Source organism: Saccopteryx bilineata, chromosome 8, assembly GCF_036850765.1.
Source record: "Saccopteryx bilineata isolate mSacBil1 chromosome 8, mSacBil1_pri_phased_curated, whole genome shotgun sequence".
Classification (NCBI taxonomy): Eukaryota; Metazoa; Chordata; class Mammalia; order Chiroptera; family Emballonuridae; genus Saccopteryx; species Saccopteryx bilineata.
Window position 1 is genome coordinate 44782167 of NC_089497.1, and position 27710 is coordinate 44809876.

At 38.1% G+C, this 27710-nt stretch overlaps 1 protein-coding gene across 1 annotated transcript in view; it reads left to right on the plus strand.

Annotated features, from left to right (window-relative positions):
* The first annotated feature begins 5980 nt into the window (after nt 1-5980).
* Nucleotides 5981-27710, plus strand: part of GAP43 (growth associated protein 43) — a 120402-nt gene continuing 98672 nt past the window's right edge. Inside the window, exon 1 of the mRNA XM_066241161.1 lies at nt 5981-6118. Within this exon, the coding sequence (XP_066097258.1) occupies nt 6089-6118 (30 nt within the window). The 5' untranslated portion in view covers nt 5981-6088. The remainder of the gene's footprint in view (nt 6119-27710) is intronic.

A 27710-nucleotide genomic window follows, 5' to 3' on the forward strand; every position in this document is an offset into this window, starting at 1 on the left:
GAAGCAGGATGAATTCTGGCAGTAAGACCACACTGAAATGCTATCAGCCTAATTAATATGGTGACATCATACCATAGAGGCTTGCCTTTCCCTGGAGCCAGATGCAGCCATGTCTGCCTGGAAGACTTTGGCAGGCTCAGACACGTTCTGAGTCTTCTCTCTTACAGTCTGATCTTGTGTTGTGCTTGAACATTTAAACACATCCATAAAATGAATACTATCCAAATTGACTCATCACTTTGCTCGCAAGATCAAGTCCCTTTCTTGGACCTCCTCACATCTGAATTTTGTAATCTCATTCTCCAAGCATCCCAAGTTAAATCTTCAAAACATTTTTGGTTCTTCCCTTTTTTATTTCCCCCCTGAGTATTCTCCTATGAGATAAATGAGACCAAATATGTATAGGATAAAACATGCCATACCTGCTACATGCTAGGCACTCAACAAGTGACAGTTCACTTTCTCTTCTACCTTCTCTTCCTGATCTAGGCACCCTGTTCCTCTCAGTGGCCCCCATTATATCTTTCTCTCCATTCCATATTATACATCATCTAATAGGCATTTTCTAAAATGTTTAACTTCACAAACCTTTTTCTGATCCCCTATAGTGGGTTGACTTGAGTACCTTAAAAGGCTGGATCCAAGCCTTAACTTCCAGTGCCTGTATATGTGATCTTACTTGGGAAAATGAGTCTTTGCAGATACATTTAAATTAAGGATCTGAAGATAATACCGTGGATTTAGAGTGGACCCTTGATTCATTGACAGGTGTTCTTATAAAAAGAGGAGAAGGCCATCTGAGATGTATGCAGATTGAAGTGATGCATCTTCAAACCAAAGAATGGCAAGGACCGTCCATAAGCACTAGAAGCTAGGAGAAAGTATGGAGTGGATTTCCCCTCAAAGCCTCCAGAAGGAACAAACCTTGCCAACAATTAGAATTCAGGTTAGGGAAATATGAAAGAATAAGTTTCTGCTCTTTTAAGCCCTCAAGTTTGTAAAAATTTTTATGGTGGCCCTAGGACATTAATATACCCCTTTATCCTGAGCCTTCAGGTCCTTCTTAACATTGGTGTATAATCCACCTTTCCAAGGTTCTCTCTTACTCCTCTTCTTTACAACTTCTTTCTTCTGTATATCAACAGTCCCTTGGTCATGCAGTGATTATTTGTGCCTTTTGCCTTTCTAATATGATGCCTTTCTCTTCTCTAAAACTCACTGTGCAAATCCTAATCATGAAATAAAAGACCTACCCTGGTCCACAGTGATTTCTTTCCTATTCTGAATTTTTACAACACACATTTGCCATCGAATCTTATTTTGTTAAAACAGCATTTGTTTTGTTTTCCATATATGTGTGTATCTCCTTGAGGGCAGGATGTTTTTGCAACATAGAAAATGTTGAATAAATGAATAGTCAGAAAGTACTGATAGAATATGCAGATTTTCTGGGCTGAATTGTGTCCTCCCTCAAAATTTGTACATTGATGCCTTAACTCCTGCACCTCAGGATGTGACTGTATTTGGTCAAGGCCCCTAAAGAGATAGCTGAGGTTCAGTGAGGTCATATGGATGGGCTTTAATCCAATCGAACTAATGTCCTTCAATAGGAGAAAACTGGGCCACAGAGAGACATCGGGGTGCACATGCACAGAGGGACTCCAATGTGTAGAGGCAGTGGGAAGGCGGCCCTCAGTGAGCCAAGAAGAGAGGTCTGGAATAGCCCTCAGAAGAAACCAACCCTGCCAGCACCTTGATTTTGGTCAGTCTCCAGAACTGTGAGAAAATAAGTTTCTGCCGTTTCAACCCCACAGCCTGTGGTATTTTGTTATGGCAATCCTAGCACACTTATATAGCAAGTGAAAGATTAAGATTCAAAGTTAAAAAGGTAGACTCCTGGAAGGGAGAGTAAAAAGAGAAATGTGTTTCTACCCAAATTGATGATACTCCTCTCTCTGGTGCCAGCAATAAAACAACAGACTATCTGACAGAGCCCTTAGTAAAGCCCAGAGACTTCTGGGTTTATTATGAAAACAATATCATTTTAGTATGAAATTCAAAGAGATATGAGAATAGAACTAGGATCTGGTCTATCCCACTCTTCACCTACTTTTAGAATGATGTTATTGCCTAATCTATAGTCAGGAAATTACCTGGTAGTCTCATGAGTTAATCTGATAATCTAAAATTAATAAGGTCCAATTATGGGGTTTAAGCCTAAGCATTTTCTGAGATTGGCTATAAACGTATATAAATTAGAAGACTTGTTGGGGGAGGGGTCAAAATAATACTGGTTCTTTTATTTTTATGTTATATACATATTTTTGCCAAGATCACATCAGTGTGTGCTTTTCTCTTTCTCATTCCTCTACCACCCCATATTTTCCATTGCATAAAGGTAAAAAACGGTATTGGAATTGATTACATATTACTCAAATTAAATTTGAAATCTTTAGTTCCCTTCTGGGAAGGAATTTTCGGAGGCTCCTTGACAGAATGTAGAATGTCCAGAGGGAGGCATCTGAGATGGCCAGGGCTCTAAACACTGAGGCATTTGAAGGTGGGTGAAGCAGCTGATATTTGGACAGAAATTATGTGGAGGTCTTGCTACTGGATGCAGGTATCAGCTTGCTCTCCGTGGCCCTTGAGGTAAAGGATAGGTCTAATAGTTGGACTTTTCAGAATGCTAATTTTATTTCAATGCAAAAATTTCACTACATAGTCTAATTTCCTAAGCACCAGAAATAATGAGGTGTAGAGGCCCGTTGAGTGACAATGTATTTTAGTAGCTCACTAAAGTTGTAACTTTACCTGTTATTATCTGTGTGACCTAGTCTAGGTATTAAACTTAGTTAGCTTTAGTATCTCCAGAAAAATGGGATTAATGATTGAAACCACCTCACTTAGAGTATTAGATGAAATAATGCATGTGAACTAGTGAGCAAATTGATGCTAAGAGGGATGGCGTAACATACTTAGTCACAAAGTTCATCCAGGCCCATGCCAAGTTTTGAGCTCTAAACTGTTTGACTTCATTATGCCACTTAGGTTCCAAATTCTCTTCCAATAAATAAAGAGGAAAAGAAGGTATAAATGGGAGGGCTGGCAGGAGTGCATTGGAAGGGAAAGGAGTTGTCCTCTTTCTTTGGCCTACTATGTGGGCTTATGTAAGATGTCTCATGTTGGGTCACATGGCTGACAAAATGATTGTATCTATGAGTCTGTTTAAACATCAGAAAAAGCAAGGCTTCTCCCTTGCCCTCAGTTCTCACCCACTCTGCTTCCTTCCTTTATCACTCTCCAGCCTCTAGCAGCTTAGGCCAGGTGACCCTAATCCACAACTAGAATGTCTCTGATGAAACTATTTCTTAACCATCCTTTACCCCAGTGGTAGTCAACCTGGTCCCTACCGCCCACTAGTGGGCGTTCCAACTTTCATGGTGGGTGGTAGCAGAGCAACCAAAGAATAAATAAAAAGATAGATTTAACTATAGTAAGTTGTTTTATAAAGATTTATTCTGCCAAACTTAGCGAAAATCTGATATAAAGTACTTGGTAAGTAATTATTATTATATGCTTTAACTTGCTGTAATTTGCTTTATAAATTTTATAAAGTTACTTCCCTACTTTATAAATCACCATTACCATGAAACCAGTGGGCGGTTAGAAAATTTTACTACTGACAGAGATATAAAAGTGAGCAGTAGGTATAAAAAAGTTGACTCCCCCTGCTTTATTTTACCCTATTCTATCACTTCAATCTACAAATGGCTGTTTTTGAAAGCTTGGTCCTGAATGTGTGCATTACAACATGAAAAAATATTAAATTCAGAACCTAATTTTGTATTTTAATTCTAAAATATAAAAATTAAGAAGCAAAGTGAGAGGAGTGAAAGACCAAGTAAGGTCAGGCTTGGGAAGATCTCTGGATATAATTCATAACCACCACTCCTTGGTATCTGTCTCTCCAAGAGAGTCCATTCTGAGATGGGTATACCTCAAATTTTGTTAAAATGTATTAAGCACACATTAAGCTCAGTGATCCTGATAATATACATAATAATAAGCTGTCTTCTTGACACCTATTAACTAGGCTCATGTCTAGAAGAGAACAGAAAAAATATGAGCTGTTTAATTGGGAATTCTTAGCATCACTAGTGAACAAAAGGAAATAGTTCAAAAGTTCTTGGAGATAGTCTCTTGAAAATGTCACCTTAGGCTCTGGCCCATTGGCTCAGTGGTAGAGTGCTAGCCTGGTGTGTGGATGTCATGGGTTCAATTCCCAGTCAGGCACGTAGGAGAAACTACTATCTGCTTCTCCACCCCTCCCCCTTTTCTCTCTTCTCCTCCCACAGCCATGGCTCAAATTGGCTCGAGCAAGTTGGCTTTGGGCACTGAGGATGGCTCCATGGCCTCTTCCTCAGGTGCTAAAAATGGCTCTTGTTGCAATGCTGCAAGGGCCCAGATGGGCAGAGCATTATCCCCTCGTGGGTTTGCCAGGTGGATCCTGGTTCGAGAGCATGCGAGAGTCTGTCTCTCTGCCTCCCCTCCTCTCACTAAAATAAAATACATACATAAATAAATAAATATAAAGAAAATGTCACCATAATTTCAGAAAAGTAGTCTCTGAGTTAAATGTACTATGGATTGAAAATGGCTTTGTTGTGCTTTGCATACATTTTAATATTTGTTCTTCTCCAGTAATAGGTTGGCATTATTATCCCTGTTTTGGAGATTAGAAAATTAAGTGCAGAGAAGTTCAGTAACATCCCCACATCACACAGCACAATATATCAAAAAATTGTTTTATTTTAAAAGTCAGATTTTTCTCCACCTGATTTTCAAGACCATAGAAGAAATGAAGAGTAGGCTTCATGATACATTTTCCTTTTTCATAACAGATGAGTTTACCTTTATTCTTCTTGACCAAACTCTAAAGTATCATTTGAGACACCATTAATATTACACAGACTTACTGTTCAAATGTGCTCAGTTTTTTTTTCAGTAAAATTAGAAGAAATTCTATTTTCAAACAGGTGTATGTGCATTAAGAAAAAAACTGCTATGAGATTTCAGAGATGAATGCTAACTCCTAAACATCAGTTATTATTTCTGAACTTAAATGCTTAGAGTGTTTAAAATGTATATATTCATGTAGATTTTTTGAGGATATTGGAGTGTATATGAGATATGTTTGTGCATATCTGAGCTTATATATATGTATTTATTTTAGGTTATATAAATACTGAGTACAGTATATATATAATATATAATATTTATGTTATTTCATTTTGGAGGGGGGATAGAACTTAAGCCTCACAGTTATTAACCCTGCTTAAAACCTAAATAGCAGATATATTGTATAGGCCTGACTACTCATTCAGAATAGCTGTCCTTTGCTTTTATGATATTGGAAAAAGAGTTAGAAAAGAAATGCATGCATTCCTCAAGCCCCTCTTCCATAAAAACACATTCCATCCAATCTCCTGAACCGGCTGGAATATCCTGCTCTGTCCCCACCCTACCACCCACTCAATGCAGCAAGGAAAGTCGGTGGGTAATTGGGTCCAGATTGGAGATGTTTAAATATTCATGAGGCTGGCAGTGAACTGGGAGGGGGCGTCTGTCTAGAATGGGGGTGGGGGCTGGGGAAGTGATTAGTCATTGAAATCTAGTGAACAATTCTGAGAAAGAGAGGAGAGCCAGGGAAGAAAAAGAAAGACAGAGAGTAGGAGGGGAGGGGAAGAGAGAAGAGAAGAGAGGAGAGAGAGAAAGAGAGAGAGAGAGAGAGAGAGAGAGAGAGAGAGAGAGAAGGAGGAGGAGGAGGAGGAGGAGGAGGAGGAGGAGGAGGAGGAGGAGGAGGAGAGAGGAGAGAGCATGTGCGATGAGCAATAGCTGTGGACCTTACAGTTGCAGCTAACTGCCCTGGTGTGTGTGAGGGAGAGAGAGAGGGAGGGAGGGAGAGAGAGCGCGCTAGCGCGAGAGAGCGAGTGAGCAAGCGAGCAGAAAAGAGGTGGAGAGGGGGGGAATAAGAAAGAGAGAGGAGGAAAGGAGAGAAAGCAGGAAGAAGGCAAGGGAGGACACAACCATGCTGTGCTGTATGAGAAGAACCAAACAGGTAGAGCTAAAAAGATTTTTACTTCTTGCTGTTGTGAAATTACCAGAGTGCAGTATCTCCCTGTAAAGGCAGAAAAAATATTTTAACTGCTTCTGCTCTGGCCATGGTGCTCGCCTTTCCTTAGCATATGGTAACTGATGGTTGCATCTCAGCTTTTATTTTATTCTGTCTCTTATGCTCTGGTTTTGCATTTCTACTACCAAAAGGTTAGAAAAAAATATGCCTGTTTGGCTAGAAATAAGATTTTTATTTTATTTTGTTTGGCTATTAGTAAATGTTCAGCATTTCGGTCTGCTTTTGCGGGTGTGGATGTAAAACGGGTGTGTGGGGGGGAAAATGTGGGTTCTACATCTCCGAGATGGGGAGGCAACCCTTATATTACTTGCAAAAAGCAGGTTGAAAGAATATTCAGTAATGAGTATTGCTTGTTCTGTCGTACAATTTTCTCACATGTGCTGCGGGAGAAACCTTATTTTTTACACACCTAAATCTCAAATGGGCCCAGGTATTAATGGAAGACCACACGAAGGCTTTATTTATTTATTTATTTTTCAATGAATGAAACTGTGATTTGGGAGATGCTCTCCCCCACCCCACCCCCAACACCCCCCCCCCAAAAAAAAGAAAGAAAGAGTGAGCGAGAATCTGAAGGTAACTGGGGCTAGGGGAGACATTGGCCCTGTGGAAGGGGAAAATCCCCGTAGCGATTGTGCACCAGTTGGTCCGAGGAGAGGGTGGACCACGCCCCTAGGATCCTTCAGCTCCGACGGGATGGGAAAGACGAGCCGAGTATTACCTGTTGGAAATCAGGTCTTTCCTCCCCTTCTGTACATCTTTCCTGGGCTTGTCAATGACTAGAGCAAGGCTACATTCTGTATAATAAGCATGGTGACTCATTTTCGTTAGGAAGAGAGACATATACAGGATTAACAAGAATCCGGGTCCCCGCCCTCCCTCCCTCCCCCACTGCCCAGGTTTTTCTTCCATTTCAAATTGCTCACTTATTTCTTGAAAGACATTTTAGAAACTTGATTAGAGTGAGGGTGGGGAGCAATGACGAGTATGGTATTCCGCAGAAACCGACAGTGACCTGGTACTCGCCAAATGAAGCTTTCAAATATTCACTGGAACGTATTTGAGAGGTTTTAGCGAAGGTTAAGGAGAAAAATGGGTGTGGGATATGGGTGAGGATGTGCTTGTGCGTCTGTGTGTGCGCGCGTGCCCGTGGGAAGGGATGACAGTCTTAGTCAAAGGAGCCTTTTGCAGATTGATTGCCTCAGGGGTGGGGTGCTAGAGATAAGAATTGGGCACTATTCCTGTGCAGGTATTGGATATCGGGCAATTTGTAATACACTCGCTGAATCCGAAGGGGGTGGAGGGCGGGAGTAGAGAAGAAACAGCCTGCCGATCTGAACATTTAGCCAGCGCCCTGCAAGGAGGGGTGGGGAGTGAGGATGAAGGAGAAGGAAGGGGAAGGGGAAGGGGAAGGGAGACAGAAGCAGAATATCAGAGCAGTAGGTAAAGAGGCATGGCAAAAATAGATGGATGGATGGATGGATAGATAGATGGATGGATAGATAGATAGATAGATAGATAGATGTAGATGGATAAAGTAGCATGCACCTGGGGTTTTGTGTGTGATTTGTGCTGGAGTGTTTGGGGAAGAGCATGAGAGTCTGACATGCCATACTTCTCTAAACTGCTCTATGGTTCTAGAGATTGAGGTTTTCCTTGGCTCATTTTTCAAACCAGGACACTTTTTCTCGTCTTCTTTCTAATACATAAATGCAGTAGATACAGGTGGCTGGGTTAAGCACACTGTCCAGGAAACGTCCTGAGGTTGCCCCATTGGTGAACTAGGGAAATAAAATTTAAGAAGGCGGAGCCCTGAGGAAGCCAATGCTATTCTTTAAAAAAAAAAAGCTTTGATTTTTAGAAAGAAAAATATGCTGCTTTACAACTTTTTGCCATTCTCTGTACACACACAAGTGTATGCAACCCCCCTTTCACAAAGGAAACCAAGCATGATTTTTAGAAAGAGAATTGAGGCTAAAGGAATTCCCTTCCCCAAAAGGGGATTGCTGCCTCCCCACTAGGATTCTATTTCAGTGACAGCCCCAAGTGTTCAATGGAATGTGCAGTGATGAGCTGAAATTTTGTGTTTGGAAGCTGTAGAAAATTGTACTAAATGTGTATAGCACCTGCATACTTTATGTACGGTAGTCATGCATGCACTCTGTATGACTTCCACATGCCTGCCTATGTTTTAGCATGATTTATACTCAAGAGAGATAATGAAAGGTATAGAAACTGTCCTATTTTGTCCATGCAGTTTATAAATGTGTGCTTCTGTGTGAAATGGTCCTGTTCCCTATTTACCACTGTTGTCTATCACTCACATAAGTCAGTATGTAGGATAGTATGAAATCAGATGGAAGGAAATGATGTATTCAGGGTGTGGACTCCATAGTACACTGACTGGCATTTATATAGTGTGAGTACTTAAGTCTCACACAGGTTTCCTGCTTGTGGGTGAAATGATCTTACATCATCTGATTATGTTTATCTTTCTTCTGACATCTATTCATCATCCCAGTATTTAATAGGGAATAAAACAAGGGCAAAAATCTGCAAAGGTCTAAACTCTGCCACACCCATAAAATCCAGCAGAAATGTGGGAGGGGGCTAAAGAGATTGCACTTCCTTCCTCTTCCACTTGAGCAGCGTAAAGAAGCAATCTTGGATTTCTGAGTTGTAATACATTGCCAGTGGGTGAGAAGAAAACATAAATGATCTTTATTTGCCATTAATTACCTACTACTATAGATTATTACAGCAGGAAGAAGAGAGTGGCACTGGGGTGGGGATGAGAAGATAATAAACAAGTGGGAAAAGGAAGAATAAAATAAAAGAATCCCTGAAATTTTATTGGCTTATGATTTTCAAATATCTTGGGGCTAACTTTAAATAGCTTAATTACCATGCATATTGCAGATGATGAAAAACTTGCAAGACAGGATCTGAATTCACAAAGCAAGATAACTGTACAGTGTTTCCTTTGTTTAAAATTAAAGACTTTAAGTGTAAAGAATACCAATGCAAGCAGATAGCCCCTCTACCCCTACCCTTCCAACCCCACCAACATCTTCCTTTATCTTCATTCAACAAATAACCCTTATCCAAGAGAATGTGATCTGTGATTTAGAATTCCAACCTCACCTTTCCCTTGCAGTGTTGGAAAGGTGTGATGTGGAAGGATGCCTTGTTGCTGCTTGGTGCTGACCATTCCTCCTAGTTACAAATTGGATGCTTCCTAAATCTGGCTGAGCCACACCCAATGTCACCTAGGGACCAAGTGAATTAATTAAATGGAGACATTCTACTTAATATAATTGAAACTCTTCATTTTTTAAATGCTGCTTTCTACCACACATTTCCAAATTTAAACAGAAGAGGAAATATTATAAAGGGATTTTTTTTTCCTGTCAAATTATCTGGACTTGCAGAGAACCTTAGAAAAATCCATGGTGAATCCAGAAATGTGTTCATATCTGGTGACTCTGTAATTCCTTCTAACTCATGTATGATGAGCCCTATTATGTCGTGCTGACAGTCTGTATCTATTATCACTCCCTTTCCACTCATGCTGAGGCAACTGGGATAAAAACTTAATAGAGTTAATTTTTTTCTCTTGCTGAGCTGGCAAAACTATAGAAAACTTCTTTTATGTTTTATGCTAAAAGGTAGTGGTACTGTTCACTGAGAGGGAGAGGGATAAGGGATCTCTTTTGCTTCTTTCCTAGTGAAATTCTCAGTGATATATCTCAGATGATAATTCCACATTCTTCAGTTTACCTGGCCCCATAAGAAAGGGGGCGGGGTCCTTTATGGGAGTAGTAGAGCACATGTATTAACCAAATATTTCCTTGTTCATACTGATGCAGTCTAAAATCTTCCTCTAATATTAAAAGAACATTTCAAAGGGTGCACATACTTAGGTCATCTCAAGAGGAGATACAGCATTCACTTTCCTATTAGCTGTCATAGAGACATTTAGGCAACCAAGAATGTCTGTTGTCAATCAGAGAAGTGATTTTGGGCAGGAATTCTCCCTTCTGAATTTCAAAAGAGTGGTCAGGATACCTCTGCACCATTGCACTGAAATCTTCATAACGTCCTCTGAGGTATTGAGAAGAGCACTGTGCTGAGTGTCCTTAGTTTATGACACACACTGATTCTATGGTCTTGAATGAATCACATAATCTTGGGCTTTGGTTTCCTCCTATAAGATGGAGACTAAAAAACCAAAATCAAAAACAAACAACAAAAATCTCCCTCTGCTTGACTAAGAAGATTTTAGTAGGAATTGCACAAATTGATATAAATACAAAGATCAATACAAATGTAAAATAAAAAAATCTTAGTTTTGTAATGTGAGGTTTGTTTTGAAACTTCCAGTTTTTCAAGACTGTCCAGTGCCCACACTACTGCCATTTTCTGTTAGAGAGTAGTTGTTTTTGGTCACAGTTGATCCCTCTGCTTGGGTACTTACTCTTTCCATTTTTCCTCCAGATTTTCATTCCATTATGTCCTACTCTCTCTTGAAATTTTAACTTCTCCTACTGTATTAACTCCTTTCCCCACAGCCTATGAGTATGCTCTATCTCTTCTATCTTAAAGGACCATCCTCTGACTCTCCTGTCCCCCTGTCTACAGTGCTCTGTCTCACCCCCCTATTAGAACAAAGTCCCTAAAAGTTCTCCCCACGTTCACTTCCTTCTCTTTATGACTTCCCACTCATTATTATATCTACTTTAATAAGGCTTCTGTTTCCATAATTCCATTGAAAGCATATTTTGAAAAAGATCACACTCACCACATCCACTGACTCTTCAGTTTATGTCTTATTTGATATCTTTTTGATATTTTGTATTATTGTCTATCCTTCTTCCTGAAACCCTCTCCCCATTTGACTGCCATAATAACTTTTCTTATTGTCCTGTCTCTGATAGGTCCATTTCAGTCTTCTTTGCGGGCTTTTTTTCACCCTTTTCTCTCCAAAATATCAATTATCTCCTAGTTCATGATCTTGGTCCATATCTCTTCTTACTTTACACACCAATTCTAGGGGATTTCATTCATGTCAAGAGTTTTGACCACCTGTGTGAATTCCAAGTCTGTATGCTGGATATCTCTCCTGAGTTCCTGAACTATCAGGTATCTCTAAGTATTTAAGACATGACTGCATCTATTGTGCACAAAACCAGTCTCCACTTAGTCTTCCCCCAAATTCCCACTGTCTAGTCACCTTCCAAACTCTAGGGACCTGGGAGTAATCCTGAACACAGTCCTTTTTTAAATCCCCACATCCCACTACTAGTAAAAAGGTTTTAAATCCATCCTCTGTTTTTTAACTCCACCACAAACAAGTCTGTTCAGACTTTCATTACTTCTTATCTGGACAAAGGCTATAGATTGTTTCATAAACTCCCTACCTCCATCTTGCTCTCCTTCAATTCTTCTTGCAAATAACACTGTACTTACCTTTCCTAACACAAACCTAGTCATATGATTTTCCTCCTTAAAGTCCTTTAATGTCCCCTCTTAACAGGAAGTAAAAGTACAAAGTGCTCAGCATGGGTGACACAACCTACTATTGTTTATCTTTCCAATGCCATTTTTAACCGCTCTCCTCTTAACTTACAACACAACATAAATTTTTCAGGCTGGGGTGCCTTTGCTCATACTGTACTTTCTGACCACATTACGCTCCCTCTCAACCTGGAAAATTCCCATTTTCTCTCTATGAGTAAGCTCTTTGAAGCCATTCTTGGCCTCCCTAAATTAAGTTTCTTTTACCTTGTTTATGACTATGCTATATTTTATAATATCACTATTATATCACTTGTTGCATTACATAACATTTTTAATAGCATTTGTGTTTTTTGTTGTTGTTTTTTTTACATACTGGTATTCATACTGTGAGCTGTTTAAGGGAAAGATGGAATCTTAATTATTCTTCTATCTCCAGTGCCTACTACAATACTTGCCAAATATAACAACTGGTTTTAATTGTGGATAATCTGTTTGCTATATAGATATGGATCCAGGTTTATAGACTTTGCATAAGTTTTAGCATTTGTAAGTGGATGGAACCACTAGTATTTTTTCTTAAACTTAATGGCATTAAATTTTGAAGTGGAGCTGATTATCACTGATTTTTGTTACTGACCTGTAGGATGATAAACATCACTTTTTAGTGAAGATAGGCACAAAATAAACCCATTAATACTGTGTTTCTCCAAACTACCATAATTGTTACTACTTGGAAATTTCCCTTTGATATTATCCTCCCTACAAACCAGCACACAGCCCCACCCTCTAAGATGAGTAGAGACCCAAGAAAGACATTTGGTTACTATAGTCTTGGGCCTTTTCAGACCCTTTCTTTTGGTTGGCCCCAAGTGTTTACTCTATTGCTTTGTTCCACAACTTTTCAAATAAAAGGAGGTTAAATGGTAAGTAGTTCTTCAAACGCCATGTAAAATGAAGGAGAATCATATCAATTTGAATAGACTGAATGGATCTGGATTCTGAAGCAGGCCTATTGTAGCCAATATAAGCAAATTGCAACCACAGCTTTCCATGAAAGTACTTCCTGCCAGACTCCAGGTAGTATATTTTCCTCTGACTAGATTGGCATGGCTTTGAGAAGAGCAGAAAACAAAATGATTTATAGGTGAAATTTGTCTTTAACTGCTAAAGTTGAGTAGTGTTTCCTAATCTCTTATTCTATATCTGGTTCATGGCTCTCAATCTCTTTTAATCTCTTTTTTGGAGTTTTTCTGTTTTCTTTTTCTTTTCCTCTCAGATCTAAGGGGAGTTTTTCTGATTCATTATTACTATTTTAGGCTGGTGTTAGTGGTGAGGCTATGAAAGAAAAACTTTCAGATAAGGGTGTCCCTTCCAACCTTCCAAATGGGTATTTTAGACAAAACAGATATTTTAAGCTATGTCTGGCACATATTAACTTCTCAATAAAAAATGTTTGCTAAGTGAATAAAAGTAAGAAAGGAAGAGTCACCATGATGGGCCATTAGGAGAGATGTTTGGGACAGAAAACCATTCTCATGTACCTATTCAGAGCTGACTTTATGTAAATGCACATTCAACTTTATTGTTTCTCCTCACAAGGTGGTTGTGGTCAAAGTTACACTTTCTCCCATCTGCTTAGATCAGAGTTGCACACTTGCTGTGAATTGTACTATGAAGTCTCTTCTGACCCTCCAGATTTCCTATCCTTAACTATTTACGGATCTTATTTTCATAGATGTTGTTTATTTAATGTCCTGTTTCATGTCTTTGTAGTGCAATAAACCCTTCTCCTGGGTTCTAGACCCGGCTCTGCCAATTGCTTGTCATGTGACCTTAGGTAAGTAACTTAATCTTTCTGGGCCTCAGTTTATTCATCTATGTAGTGGACACATAAAAAGAACACTCTAGATCTTGACTTGTCTTTTCTGCTAGGTTGGTTTGAAGTGCAAATGAAGTTATAAAAATAAAAGTGTTTTGCCAACAATGTGTTTTTCAAGTGTAAGGTATTATTATTATTATTATTATTATTTTTGTATTTTTCTGAAGCTGGAAACAGGGAGAGACAGTCAGACAGACTCCCACTTGCGCCCAACCGGGATCCACCAGGCATGCCCACCAGGGGCGAAGCTCTGCCCACCAGGGGGCGATGCTCTGCCCCTCCGGGGCGTCTCTAGGCCGCAACCAAAGCCATTCTAGCACCTGGGGCAGAGGCCAAGGAGCCATCCCCAGCGCCCGGGCCATCTTTGCTCCAATGGAGCCTTGGCTGCAGGAGGGGAAGAGAGAGACAGAGAGGAAGGAGGGGGTGGGGGTGGAGAAGCAAATGGGCGCTTCTCCTATGTGCCCTGGCCGGGAATCAAACCCGGGTTCCCCGCACGTCAGGCCAACGCTCTACCACTGAGCCAACCTGCCAGGGCGTAAGGTATTATTAATTGAAGAATTCCACATACTGGAACCTAAAGTATTCATGGTTCTAAGCAAAGTAGCACCCTTGCTCTCTGTATAGAAGATGATTGATAGATGATAGATAGATGATAGATAGATAGATAGATAGATAAATGATAGATTTTTCATTTTCATCCCTTCTCTCCTATTCTTTACAAGGAAAATATTAACAATGCTAATGAATAGAAGTATAGTATATCTTTGTCATGAGTCCCCAAAGATCAGTTCAAATGCATTAGAAAAAGTCACTATATTTCCTTATATCTTTTACTGCTTTAGTCTTTTCTTCACATCTATATTTTTCTTCTCCATTTGCTAAATCGGCTGCTTCTCTTTCATTGCCTTCCCCACCCCCAACTCAATTCTAAATTGGGTTTTCTGCACTAATATTACCAGGCATGCTGTGCTCACATCCATCACATAAGGGCCCAGTCAGGCAGAAGAGGCGAGAGGGAGTATGGGACTGGTTAGAAGGTGGAAAATGGTTGAGGGAAGTTCAAAGATTATCACTTCAACGTAATTTTGATGCAACTTTAGGGTTCCTCCATGCATTAGGAATTAATTATCGCACATCAGAAGTGATATAAGATCCTGAACTTTTTCCAACTCAACTCTAAATGCCAAAAATAATTTTATAAGTTCTCAGGATCTCTACAAAGCATATTTCAGTTCTCCTGTGTCCTTGGGTGATTGGGATAAGTTAGCAATTTAATAAAACAAAATTTATCAAAGTCTCATATAAGCTATGGAGTTTTGTAAACTAAAGAATCTTATTCCTTGATAGATGGATAATATCTGAAAATATTTTTAAGTATAATAATTGAACCAAGTTTGTCTAAGAGATTTTGTTTTTTCTATAAATGAAAAGTCTAAAAAAAGAGGAATTAATATCATGCATATTTTGAAAAATACTTTTATATAGGGAGCTTATATAGATTTTAATAGAAATGTAAGTTAACTAGAAATTTGGAAGTAAACTGATATCCAGAAAGGTACAGTTATTTCTTTGATTATGTTTGTGGTTGGTTAATGGTCAGTATCTCATTTAATTCTTCATTCTAGTCACCTGTATGTTTCTGTCTTTACACACACCCACCCCTACACTTCTATTATTTATATGTCCTTTGATAGAGTACAAGTAACGGAAACTAACCTTATGAGTCTTTTTTTTTTTTTTTTTTTTACCTTATGAGTCTATAAAAGGGATCTATTAATGAAAACTAGGTATATCAGAAATTAGGAAGTTGAACAGCCAAATTTAGAAGAACCAGAGTAAACCTGGGAACCTCAACAACAGGAATGCATAGACTTTCTTTCCAGAGCCCTAAATTAAAAGGACTCAGTTACTAATAACCCCAACTTTTCTGTCTCTCCATTCAAATTTTTCAAAATTCTAAATGACCAAAGAGAGAGAGAGAATGAGAAAAAGAATAAAAAAGAGTGAATCTGATTGATCTTTCTTCAGTCAGCTAGTTACCAACAGACCAATTAGCTCTGAATAGAGAAAGGACTTAGGTCACGTGGTTTTGACAAATTTTCTGAAAGGCTACATCTATGAATCTAGTGCAAGAGTGATTTTGGCTGACAAAGTGTCTCCTGAATATATGCCTATATATCCATAATAGGGTAGCTACCCAGATCAAGAAGGACTTAGCTCAAATGTGATTGCCCACTAATTTTTCCTTTTGGTTCTTTTTATTTGGCCTGTATTGCATATATTATTGATAGGGCTATCATCACTAATGATTCTGAAAAGAAGTAGTAACCACATTGATAAATGACCTCATGTGCTTTTATACCTAAAAAAAAATAGGTTAGGGCAAATCTACGGATCTGAAATTGACAGGTACAGGTTTTACACTGTCTTTGAGAAACTGAACTCTGGCAGGTACCACCTATCTAAGAGAAACACTAGCTACCATGTATTCTTTCTAACTTGGCAGAGTGAGCATTGTTCTTTTTCTAGTGTGTGGGATCTGTTTCTGCAAAAAATATTGAGCAATAATGGGTGTAAAACTTCAACCTTGGATTTATGTCAGAGAAGTGCTACTCTTTGATATTAGTAACCTCATTTTAAATGTAATTTAACTAATTCCATCAATAATCATCATATTTATCTATTTTTTTCAAATTGGCACTTTCTTTTTTTTTTTTTTTTTTTTTTTTTGCATTTTTCTGAAGCTGGAAACAGGGAAAGACAGTCAGACAGACTCCCGCATGCGCCCGACTGGGATCCACCCGGCACGCCCACCATGGGGCGACGCTCTGCCCACCAGGGGGCGATGCTCTGCCCCTCCGGGGCGTCGCCATGTTGCGACCAGAGCCACTCTAGCGCCTGAGTCAGAGGCCACAGAGCCAACCCCAGCGCCCGGGCCATTTTTGCTCCAATGGAGCCTTGGCTGCGGGAGGGGAAGAGAGAGACAGAGAGGAAGGCGCGGCGGAGGGGTGGAGAAGCAAATGGGCGCTTCTCCTGTGTGCCCTGGCCGGGAATCGAACCCGGGTCCTCCGCACGCTAGGCCGACGCTCTACCGTTGAGCCAACCGGCCAGGGCTCAAATTGGCACTTTCTAAAATATGGAGCTATTGTCTCCATATACACCAGCTTGCTCTAAATGTTGAATTTTGATAATTAGTCTTTCATCTTTTATTTGTAATCCTAGTTCCAATAACTACTCAAAATTTTTATTTTTAAATTAAAATTTGAAATATTCTAATATCTTTCTATTAATGACTATATAAAGGAGCTAGATGAGGCAAAGAAAAAAAATAAACAAAATGATCTCCAAAGGTTAAGCAAACTCAAGAACTGGCTGCTTTTCTAATGGCTTCAGAATCTCTTAGCACAACTAGCCTAGAAATTAGCCTAGACTAGGAGCTGTTAGACAGCATATGCCCTTCCCATTCCTATTTTAGTTTAGAAACCAATTTATCTGCTTAGAGTATAAACTGAGAAGCAAAATTAATTGCCAGATTAGTTCCTAAACAGTTATTCCAAAGGATGCATTCCACAGTTGTACTCAAACTCCAGTAGAGACAACTGTCTCTAGTATTTATCAGAAAACAAACAAACAAAACCAAGGCAGAATTTCTTTAAAGAGAAAATCCTTTGGTTAGTCACTTTCTAACAGGATTCTAATAGGAGATGGGAAGTAGGCATTGAGTATATTTGGAGTGGACATTGCATTTCAAAATCCTTTCTCTTTAAATCAATGGGAGAAAAAATATTTTATTTGAGAGATGTAAGGGGATAGTGGGACTTCATAAGTGATACATCATAAACTTCCTTCACTTCATCTTCACTTAGACAGTTGGAGAATTTTTTCCCCTAAATTTTAGTAGATTAACATTTCTTAAGATTTCTGAAATTTTCAAAAGGAAGGAAAAAATGGTATTTTCTCATTTAAAAAGTATTGGTCCTGGCCTGACCTGTGGTGGCGCAGTGGATAAAGTGTCGACCTGGAAATGCTGAGGTCACTGGTTTGAAACCCTGGGCTTGCCTGGTCAAGGCACATATGGGAGTTGATGCTTCCAGCTCCTCCCCGCTTCTCTCTCTCTGTCTCTCTCTCCTCTTTAAAAATGAATAATAATAATAAAAAAAGTATTGGTCCTGCCTGACCTGTGGTGGCGCAGTGGATAAAGCGTCGACCTGGAAATGCTGAGGTCGCCGGTTAGAAACCCTGGGCTTGCCTGGTCAAGGCACATATGGGAGTTGATGCTTCCAGCTCTTCCCCCCCCTTCTCTCTCTCTGTCTCTCCTCTCTCTGTCTCTCTCTCTCTCTTTGTCTCTCTCTGTCTCTCCCTCTCCTCTCTAAAATGAATAAATAAAAAATTAAAAAAAAAAGTATTGGTCCTTTCTTTAGTCAAATCTCAGTTGAGGGTTTGCTTTATTCAGAAAAATTTTTTTTCTTTTCTAAAGAGTAAGATCTTCTGAATCTTACCTTTAACCCGCATTTGTTTGCTCTAATGAAAGAGAAAGCAACTCTATTGATATTTTCTTTATCATCTGGGAAAGCTACTCTGGAGAAATCAGGTTCGTATTTAGTATTTATTTGAACATCTTCCATGCTAACCTAAATTCATTGTTCCTATGGCTTTAATTGCCTTCCATTGAAAGACATGGGGTGATTACTTTTGATAACTCAGCCACATTTATACTCCATACTGATGGGCAGTTAAGGCTCTACAGAACATATCAATAATACCTACTTTCTTGCATATTCTTTCTTCCATCTTCAACTTCATACTTTAAATTTTGGGGGTAAAACCAGTATATAGGGGGAAATGAAGCTTGTAATTGAAAAGGAAGAAGGAGTTATAAAATAGAATCACTCAATTTGGAACTGGGCCATAACCCTACAGTGAAAACTGTCATAGGAATATTAATGACCATAAATGGCTCAGACTTCACTTCTAAACATCATCTGGAAGACACAATAAGCCCAAGAACAAGACTATTCAGGGAAGAATTCAAGAAGTTTAGAAAAGTGATGTATTAAAGTATATTTATAAGCATACTTAGGACCACTTTATATCCTCACTTAAGTAGGGAAATGCTAAAAAAAAAAAAAAAAAAAAGTGCCAATTTTGTCATCACAGATATTATCTTATTTTATGCTAGACTATATTTTAGTGGTTAAAGGTTTTCCTCCAGACCACTACAATTCTCCTATATTATCAATCAAGCATTACGGAAACTGATTGGCTTATGTACAAACTAAAGTTTATTTTAGTCAATGTCTCTTATAAAAATGGTTAATTTTACTGAATGTGGGTATGTTTTAAAAATCTATCTATAAAGAACCAAATGATAAGAACCATAGGAAAGCCAATAGACAAAATTAACTCTCATAATTTGAGATTTACAAATATTAAAAATATTATTTTCCTTCTATTCTTTGTTATCACCATGGAAGATACCATGTTAAAATAATTATTTTCTCCTTAGATTAGACACCTGACTGACTCCCTTACTTTTCACAATATCTTTTGCAGATACCAGTATATTCGCAGTTACTGAGCTCATTAACTTAGAATAACAGATCACTCTTCTTTCCTACATGAAAGCCATACATACTATCTTATCAGTTACCAAATTTTCTTTGCAATGTTTTTCACATCTGTCCTTTCCCTCTTCTGCCAGCCTTTCTCAGTTAGCGTTTTAGAAGAGAACCAAGCCCTAACACTGTAAGGCCCTAAAGCCAGTGAAAGACCATCTCTCCCATGTATCTAAACTCTACTGGGAGTAGTTACATACCATCCTTGTGAAAGTGGAAAGAAACTGTCACTCAAATCCTCTGTTGTTTTGTGTTTCGGTTGAGAAAGGTGAAAAAGACTAGATATTCACCCAAATTTCCTGCTCTAGATATCATCACCTTTGCTCACTCCCTACATTTCACTTCTCTTTTCCTCAAAATGTCAATGGCTTTTCTTTTTTTTTACAGGGTTAATGAATTTATTCATGATTGTTTTTCAAGGCTTCTTGGAATCTGATGCCAATTTCCTATTCTTGCCTTACCTTCTACTGGATCTGCCATTGACTAAGCTTGTGAATTTAAATAAATTTAATTTCTCTGGCTTATCATTTATATGTAAACAAAAGTATTGAACTAAGTTGTCTTTAAGGCTTTTCAGTTTATAAAATAGCATGTTCTAGGGCAGGGGTCCCCAAACTATGGCCCATGGGCCACATGCAGCCCCCTGAGGCCATTTATCCGGCCCCCGCCGCACTTCTGGAAGGGGCACCTCTTTCATTGGTGGTCAGTGAGAGGAGCCTAGTTCCCATTGAAATACTGGTCAGTTTGTTGATTTAAATTTACTTGTTCTTTATTTTAAATATTGTATTTGTTCCCATTTTGGTTTTTTACTTTAAAATAAGATATGTGCAGTGTGCATAGGGATTTTTCCATAGTTTTTTTTATAGTCCGGTCCTCCAACGGTCTGAGGGACAGTGAACTGGCCCCCTGTGTAAAAAGTTTGGGGACCCCTGTTCTAGGGCAAAGCTCCTATATTTGGCATTCTTTCCAAACAAACAATATAAGTTTAAGGATCAGTTTTCTTGTAGTTTTCTTCATTGTCATTTCTACTACTTGAAAAAGCTCCTTTCTGACTTAATCTTATCCAACTCCTAAGGCCTGAATCAAGAGTTATCTCCTTTGTCAAGGCTTTCCTGACTACCACGATTCTCTGGGACTTCTCCTTCTACTTGTTCTTCAGTAGCACCTATCACCTGTTCTGTTTCTTTGGCATTCATTAAACAAAGACTGACTTGATTATTCATCTGTACTTGTATGTACCTAATTTCCCCCAACTGGTTTGCAAACCCTTTAAAGGTAAGGTATTGGGTTCAGTGTTTGGTTCAAGAAAAACCTGTTAATTGATATACTGATATCTATTCTGTGATAGCTCTGTATTAGACTCTGTTGAGGTATACGAGATGATACAAGTCAAAGGCTCTGTAAACTCAGAAAGACAGGTAAAAGCTATGCCATTTCTGAGGCATTTGAAAATATGAAACCTGCCTTCTTTCTTAAATTGCTTTACTTTCTTGACATCCATAAACATCAATTTTTGCTGTTTTTGCTCTCCTCCATCTTTGGCTGAACATGTACTTTTTTCTTGGCTCCTTTTTCTTTACCAATCTCCTAAAGATTAGTGTTACCTAGACTTTTGTCTTTATTCTTGTATGTTCTTACTTAACTGAATCTCCATGGATAATCCAATCCATGCCATAACTCTCGCATGGACTAGTGGATCTCAAATTCTCTAGGTTTTTTAGCTACTGGGTTTTAAGATTTATATTAGTCTACTAGAAATCTTGTTCTGATGACCCTTAGGAGTCCCAGTCTCGGCATATCTTAAAAATAAGTCATCATCTCTTGTCTTCCCCTTTCTCATCTAGTCCTCTAAATGGAAATGCAACCTTAATTCATTCTCCAGGATCTTCCTTTTGTCATTAGATTCTACTACTTTTTCTAGTTTCTATAAGTAAAAATAAATAAATAAATAAACAAACCAATCAACCTACCTTCATTTCTCCTTTTCCTTTACTCTAGCTCATTTATGTCTTGGCTCTGTTCACTTTTCTTCATTTCCACTGTCATCTTTAACTAATTTGTCTCTCATGGAGACTAATGCAATAGCTGTTTCTCTAACCTCCCTTTTTTTACCCTCACCCCTTAAATTATTCTTCCCACAGTAGCCAGAATGAGGTTGTGTGTATGTCTATCAGATCAGGTATCTTCCTCACTTAAAAAATTTAAGTAGCGTCCCACTTCACTTATAACCAAAACCAAACTCATTATAAGATGGCCTGTAAAATCATACATGACCCAAGCCTTGCCTCTTTGTCAAACTCCTGATAACCCTATCTGTCTTGATCACCAAGTCTGCTGACCTCCTTTCAGTTTTTAAAACACCACTACACACTTCCTTTCTTCAAATATTTTGCCTGTGTTGCTCCCTGTTTATCCAGAATGCTCTTTCTCTGACTCCTTGGGAGGTCTGTTGTGACTAATCCATCTGTGTGGTGTCCGGATTGCTACCTAACACATCACCCCATTTCTTTTCTTTTCCTTTCGGATTGCTCTCAATCTGACTTTTAAAGAAGAATATTTACTTGTAAATTTTCTGGTCCCTGCCTATATTCTTAAAACTTCTGAATCTACCCCTCTTTACATCACACACACCATTGAAATTGTATAATTTCATGGAATAACACGTTTTTTAAAATATTTTCTCTCTTTCCAAACACTGTTCCTTTTGCCTGGAGTGTTTTCCTTTATCTCCTTTTCTATGGAGAGAACACATTTCCTATTTATTTCTACAATGTGGCTGAAGTTTCCTTTTTGGTAGAGACTCCCTGATTCTCCAGGCATTCTTTCCTTTGTGTCATCCTTTTGTCTAGTACATACCTCTACTACAACATTCAACAGACTGTGTTACAGAAATTAAGTTACATGCCTGTCTTTTTTGCTATACTGGGAGCACTGTTAAGGAAGAAATCATGTTTCATTTATTGCCAATGTAGAGCTCTAGTTCAATGCTTTGTACATAATAGGTTCCTATTAAATAGGAGCTGAGTAAACAGAGCCTAAACAAATGAACAAATTATCAGTGTCTGGTGAGTAGTATACGATGACAAAATTTGTGTAGGTCTGAGGCAAAGGTTTCTCAGTTTCCACTGGTCAGTCATGAAACATTCCCACTCTGGCACAGTTTATAGCTGGGCACCCAGTAGATATAGTGTGCATAGCTAAGGCCACACAGTCTTGGATTCTACTCAAGTGGTTCCAGGTGATTGCTTCAACAAATAGCAGTCCCCATCTTGTAAAAGGATACATTAACATGAGCAAAAACAGAACCAGACTTAACATAGACCCTTTTTGTGATTTGGGCTAAGGACGAGTAGCCATTTAAAATATATAGCTATTGTCTTCTTAATCCAGTAATTTGCCGCCCTTACCTGGTGCTAAACATTTAGCTCTTTCCAAACATCTAAAACTGTCTTCTGGAACTGATCCCACAGGAATACTGATGAGGCTTTATATCCTTCCTCTTTATTAATTATATGACTTGTAGCTGCATGTACACATTCTTTTCTTTCACTCTCTTTAATGTCTAGTTTAAAAAATTATATCATTATGATGTTTAATTGTTGTTGTTTTTTCCGGTTCCTGTATATGTGCTATAAAAGCATCTATCTGTCTGGTGTTGTTATATTTATTTCCAAATAATAAAAAAAAGAAATTATACTAGTGGGTTTACCTTCAGGGGGATGAAGAAACAAATGTGCATCTCTCATACACAAAAATATAAATATGATTCCTTCTGAGGAGTGTAGCTGAGAAGGAATAGGGAATTCTGAAGAAAGAGAAACATTCTTCAATGTAGTCTGTTTTCTTTATTTAAGAATATGTATGAGAATCAAGGAAAAAGAATGGTTCATGGTCATTAGGTAGCTAGGTTTTTTTGAAGTTAAGCTAAATAACACAGAGATTAAGTAAACCTTTTTAGTTTGATAGGGAAGCTTAAACACTTCCTTAGATTTATTTCTTTAGGAAATTATATTCTAAGTTTTAAACTGCTTACTTGCAAAGCAAACTTTGGAAACAAATCTCATTTATAGGTGGGGGTCATGTTCACTCCAAAACCAAATTTGGGAAGAACCTAAGGAATATGACTTTCCAGTTTAGGAAATGGATGAGCATAAGGAAGGCAAAATAAAGCAGATTTCAGCTAGAAAAAAAATGAGTCACTTTTCTCAGTTGTACATTATTTCATTTCAGTAATTATGTAGGAGGTGGAAAAGATGCATGAGTAGTTTGGGTTGCTGAGAAAATACATGAGAGAAACAAGGACTAAACATTGGAGAGGGCAGTTTGGTGGTATATAGTGGTCCTTTAAAAGATCCACCAGACATGCTGGTTCTAGAAAAGAATTATTTCTAGAAAAGAATTAATTTTTCTTGCCACTGATCCAGCTATACACTCCTTTGCTTCCACTTTCCACAGACTTTTCTCAACAAAGCCAATTAAGAGTGGAAAAACATTTTGACATCAAGGCTCTAGACTTCTTAATTGATGTATACCCAGAGACACTTCAGTGTCAGACCACTGTATATTTTAAGTTGCTAGTAATCTTATCATACTCCAGGAATAACCAACAAATATGGGCTGTTTCGATTAAACCAAATTTCAGCAAAATTCTCTGGAACTGAAAAGGGAGTTTACTTGCCTGATCAGGTGTTGACACAGTGGATAGAGGGTTGACTTGGGAGGCTGAGAACCTAGGTTCGAAGCCTCAAGGTTGCTGGCTTGAGCGGGGGTGGGGAGGTTGCTGGCTTGAGCATGGGATCATAGACATGACTCCATGGTTGCTGCTGTGAGCCCAAAGGTCGCTGGCTTGAGCCCAAAGGTTGCTGGCTTGAGGCCCAAAGTCACTGGCATGAGCCCAAGATTGCTGGCTTGAGTAAGGGACCACTCACTCTTCTGGAGCCCCTTGGTCAAGGCACATATGAGAGAGCAATCAATGAACAACTAAGGTGCTGCAATGAAGAATTGATGCTTCTCATCTCTCTCCCTTCCTGTCTGTCTGTCCCTCTCTTGCTCACTGCTAAAAAAAGGGGGGGCATTTTCTTTGGATTCTAGTAGGGGGACAACAGGTCAGGCATATGTTGGTACAATATTAGAGAATAGACTAGGCTATGCAAAATCTTGTTAGAACTCTCTATACATACAAAATTGTATTATCTCTTATCATTAAGTGGTGCTGTTATCTCTAACTAAAATTATATTTTTCCTTTATTCTGCCAAATCATGTTCTGCCTTCAGAAATTCTGTTGATGTAACATTATTTACAATAGCCAGGATTTGGAAGCAGACCAATGCCCATCAATAGATGAGTGGATAAAAAAGTTGTGGTACATTTACACAATGGAATACTACTTGGGTATAAAAGAAAGAAAATCTTATCTTTTGCAACAACATAGATGGACCAGGAGAGTATTATGCTAAATAAAATAAACCAGTCAGAGAAAGGCAAGTACTATATGATTTCACTTATATATGTGGAAGCTAATGAACAAAATCAACTAACAGACAAAATGGAAACAGACTCGTAGATATAGAGAACAGACTGACCATTGAGGGGATGGGGCTTGGGGTGCTGGATGAAAACAGTAAAAGAATTAAGGGGAATAAAAAGAAAACATCATAGACACAGACAACAGTGTAGTGATTACTAGAAGGAAGGGGTTGGGAGGTAGAAGAGGGTAAAGAGGAAGATAAATGGTGATGGAAGGAGACTTGACTTGGGTGTAGTAAACACACAATACAATATACAGATAATGTATTATAGAATTGTACACCTAAAACCTACATAATTTTGCTAACCAATGTCACCCAATAAATTTAATTTTAAAATCTTATGCAATTTGTCTTCCTAAATTCTCACCAAATAAGAAAACCTATATATACTTTTAACATTTTAAATATTCTAGACTTAAAATATTTTCTTTTTTTTTTTTTTAAATAAATTTTTATTAATGGTAATGGGATGACATTAATAAATTAGGGTACATATATTCAAAGAAAACATGTCTAGGTTATTTTGTCATTAAATTATGTTGCGTACCCCTCGCCCAAAGTCAGATTGTCCTCTGCCACCCTCTATCTAGTTCTCTGTGCCCCTCCCCCTCCCCCTAACTCTCTCCCTCCCTCCCTCCCATGTCCTCCCTCCCCCCACCCCTGGTAACCACCACACTCTTGTCCATGTCTCTTAGTCTCATTTTTATGTTCCACCAATGTATGGAATCATGTAGTTCTTGTTTTTTTCTGATTTACTTATTTCACTCCTTATAATAAAATATTTTCTTTTCAAAACTAACACAGAAACATTTTATGGATTTAAGTTCACCTAATTAAGTTCACCTTTGGTAAATAGATCTAGTTAAATGACTTTGGTTTAATGTAAAACAGCTACATCTTTTTTGGATTTATCAGTATTAAATATAATGCAACCACACATTTTGTTCTACTTTTGTTTGCTTTTTCTAAACTTATACAGGTTTCCTGATCAAATGTATTATCATTAATATTCTATAATACTTAAGATTTTTGAAAAATAGAAATTTGTGTTCAAATAAATTGAATCATTCTGACAAACTTAAAAAAAAAGTAATCCTTATAGATACAGACAACTGCATGGTGATTACCAGAGGGAAAAGGGTGTAGGGGAAGTAGAAGAGTGTAAAGGGGAATAAATGGTGATAGAGATTTGACTTTGGGTGGTGAACACACAATACTATATACAGATGATGTATTATAGATTTGTACACTTGAAATGTATATAATTTTATTAACATAACACCAATAAATAATTCTTTTTAATTCTGATGAAAAATCATCTCCTTTATAGGATCACTCTAGACATTTTCTTGTTGCCTATCTGAATTCATATTGTGATCACTATAGTAACCTCCTAGTAATTCCTTCTCCCTCATATTTTGTGTGTGTGTGTTGCATATATATGTTTTAAACTTACATACTGTACATTGTCCTATCCTATTTCCTAGCCACTGCTTAATTTTCATTCCTAAGTTCTCCTCTTTTTAGATTTCACAAAGCACCATACAGTGCTTTCACATAGTCAGTCTATAGTTTAAGCTACCTTTTTATTTAGTATCCCAGAGGAAAGTTGTTCCCGTCTACTATATGCCTGAGGGTGATAATTATCACTGATTAGTAGAGCTAAGTTGATCTTAAAGATCACCTAGTGTTTTTTTGTTATTTTTTAAACTTTCTTTAGCCACGAAAATTTTGTCCCAGATATTTCTCAAAATCCAGATACACAAAACAGACAAAATGTGTTGTTGTGGTCAAAGCAGAGTTTGGTGGCCCAGAGTCTGGTAAGTACTGTCCTTTCTTCCTTGAAAGCCCTCTGATGAAGCCCAGGGAGCAGAGTTTTGGAAACATTTATTGCAGTTCTTCCTGGTGCAGACGTTGGCAAGTTTGGTGCTCAAGACCATTCCCTTCAGAAGGGATGAACTGGATGTCCCTGTATCAGTGCTACATCTTTCGGAGGAGTAAAAGAAGATCGTGTACTCAATTTCTGAATATATGGTACATATTTCTAATATTCTAACTTTGTGAAACCAGTATTTATATGGTTCATCAGTGGAAAAGGTCCTTTTACAAATAAAGACAAAAAGCTTTTTTTCTGTTTCACCTCTTGACTCATTTTTCAATTATCTTTTTCATCTGGAGACAATATTTTCCTTAAATGTTATATAAAGGTCATTCATTCATTCAAAAAACATTCATTCATTCACTTACTGAGTCAAGAACTATGCCAAATACAGAAAATATAAAAAGAAAATATAGAAAAAAAAAGAACAGTCTTTACCCTCAACTAGCTCACAGGATAGATAGTGTGGTTTCCCTATGTGTATGTATTTAAAAGTCTATTTTAGTATGTGCTCCTAGATAATTATGTCAGTCTCAGGTATATTTCCTAAATATTCAAGGATGTTTCCCATTATAGGAATATACTTGTGGTGTTCTTTTAAAATTTTTTTAAATTTATTCATTTTAGAGAGGTGGGCAGAGAGAGAAAAGAAAGGGAGGAACAGGAAGCATCAATCCCCATATATGCCTTGACCAGACATGTCCGGGGTTTAGAACAGGTGACTTCAGAGTTCCAGGTAAAAGCTTTATCCACTGCACCACCACAGGTCAGCTATACTTGTCGTTTTTTCTTCTTGTTGATAGGACTATTCCACCTGCCTTGGAAGCTTGGAGGGTAAGTTATGTGAATAAGAGAATATTCATAGGTATCAAGATTTAACTACCACAACTCCAAGAAATTTTGAAGGATTAAATGTGTTAGTGCATGGCAAGTATTTAGAACTGTACCTGGATGGTAGTAAGGCACTTAATGTTAGCTGTTGCTTACTATTGTTAATGCTGACGATGGACAAATTTCTAGACTTTGGGTAGTGTGTGTGTGTGACCTATCTAAGGCTTAATAACATTAAATGCTCCTTAGGACTAATATCCGTTC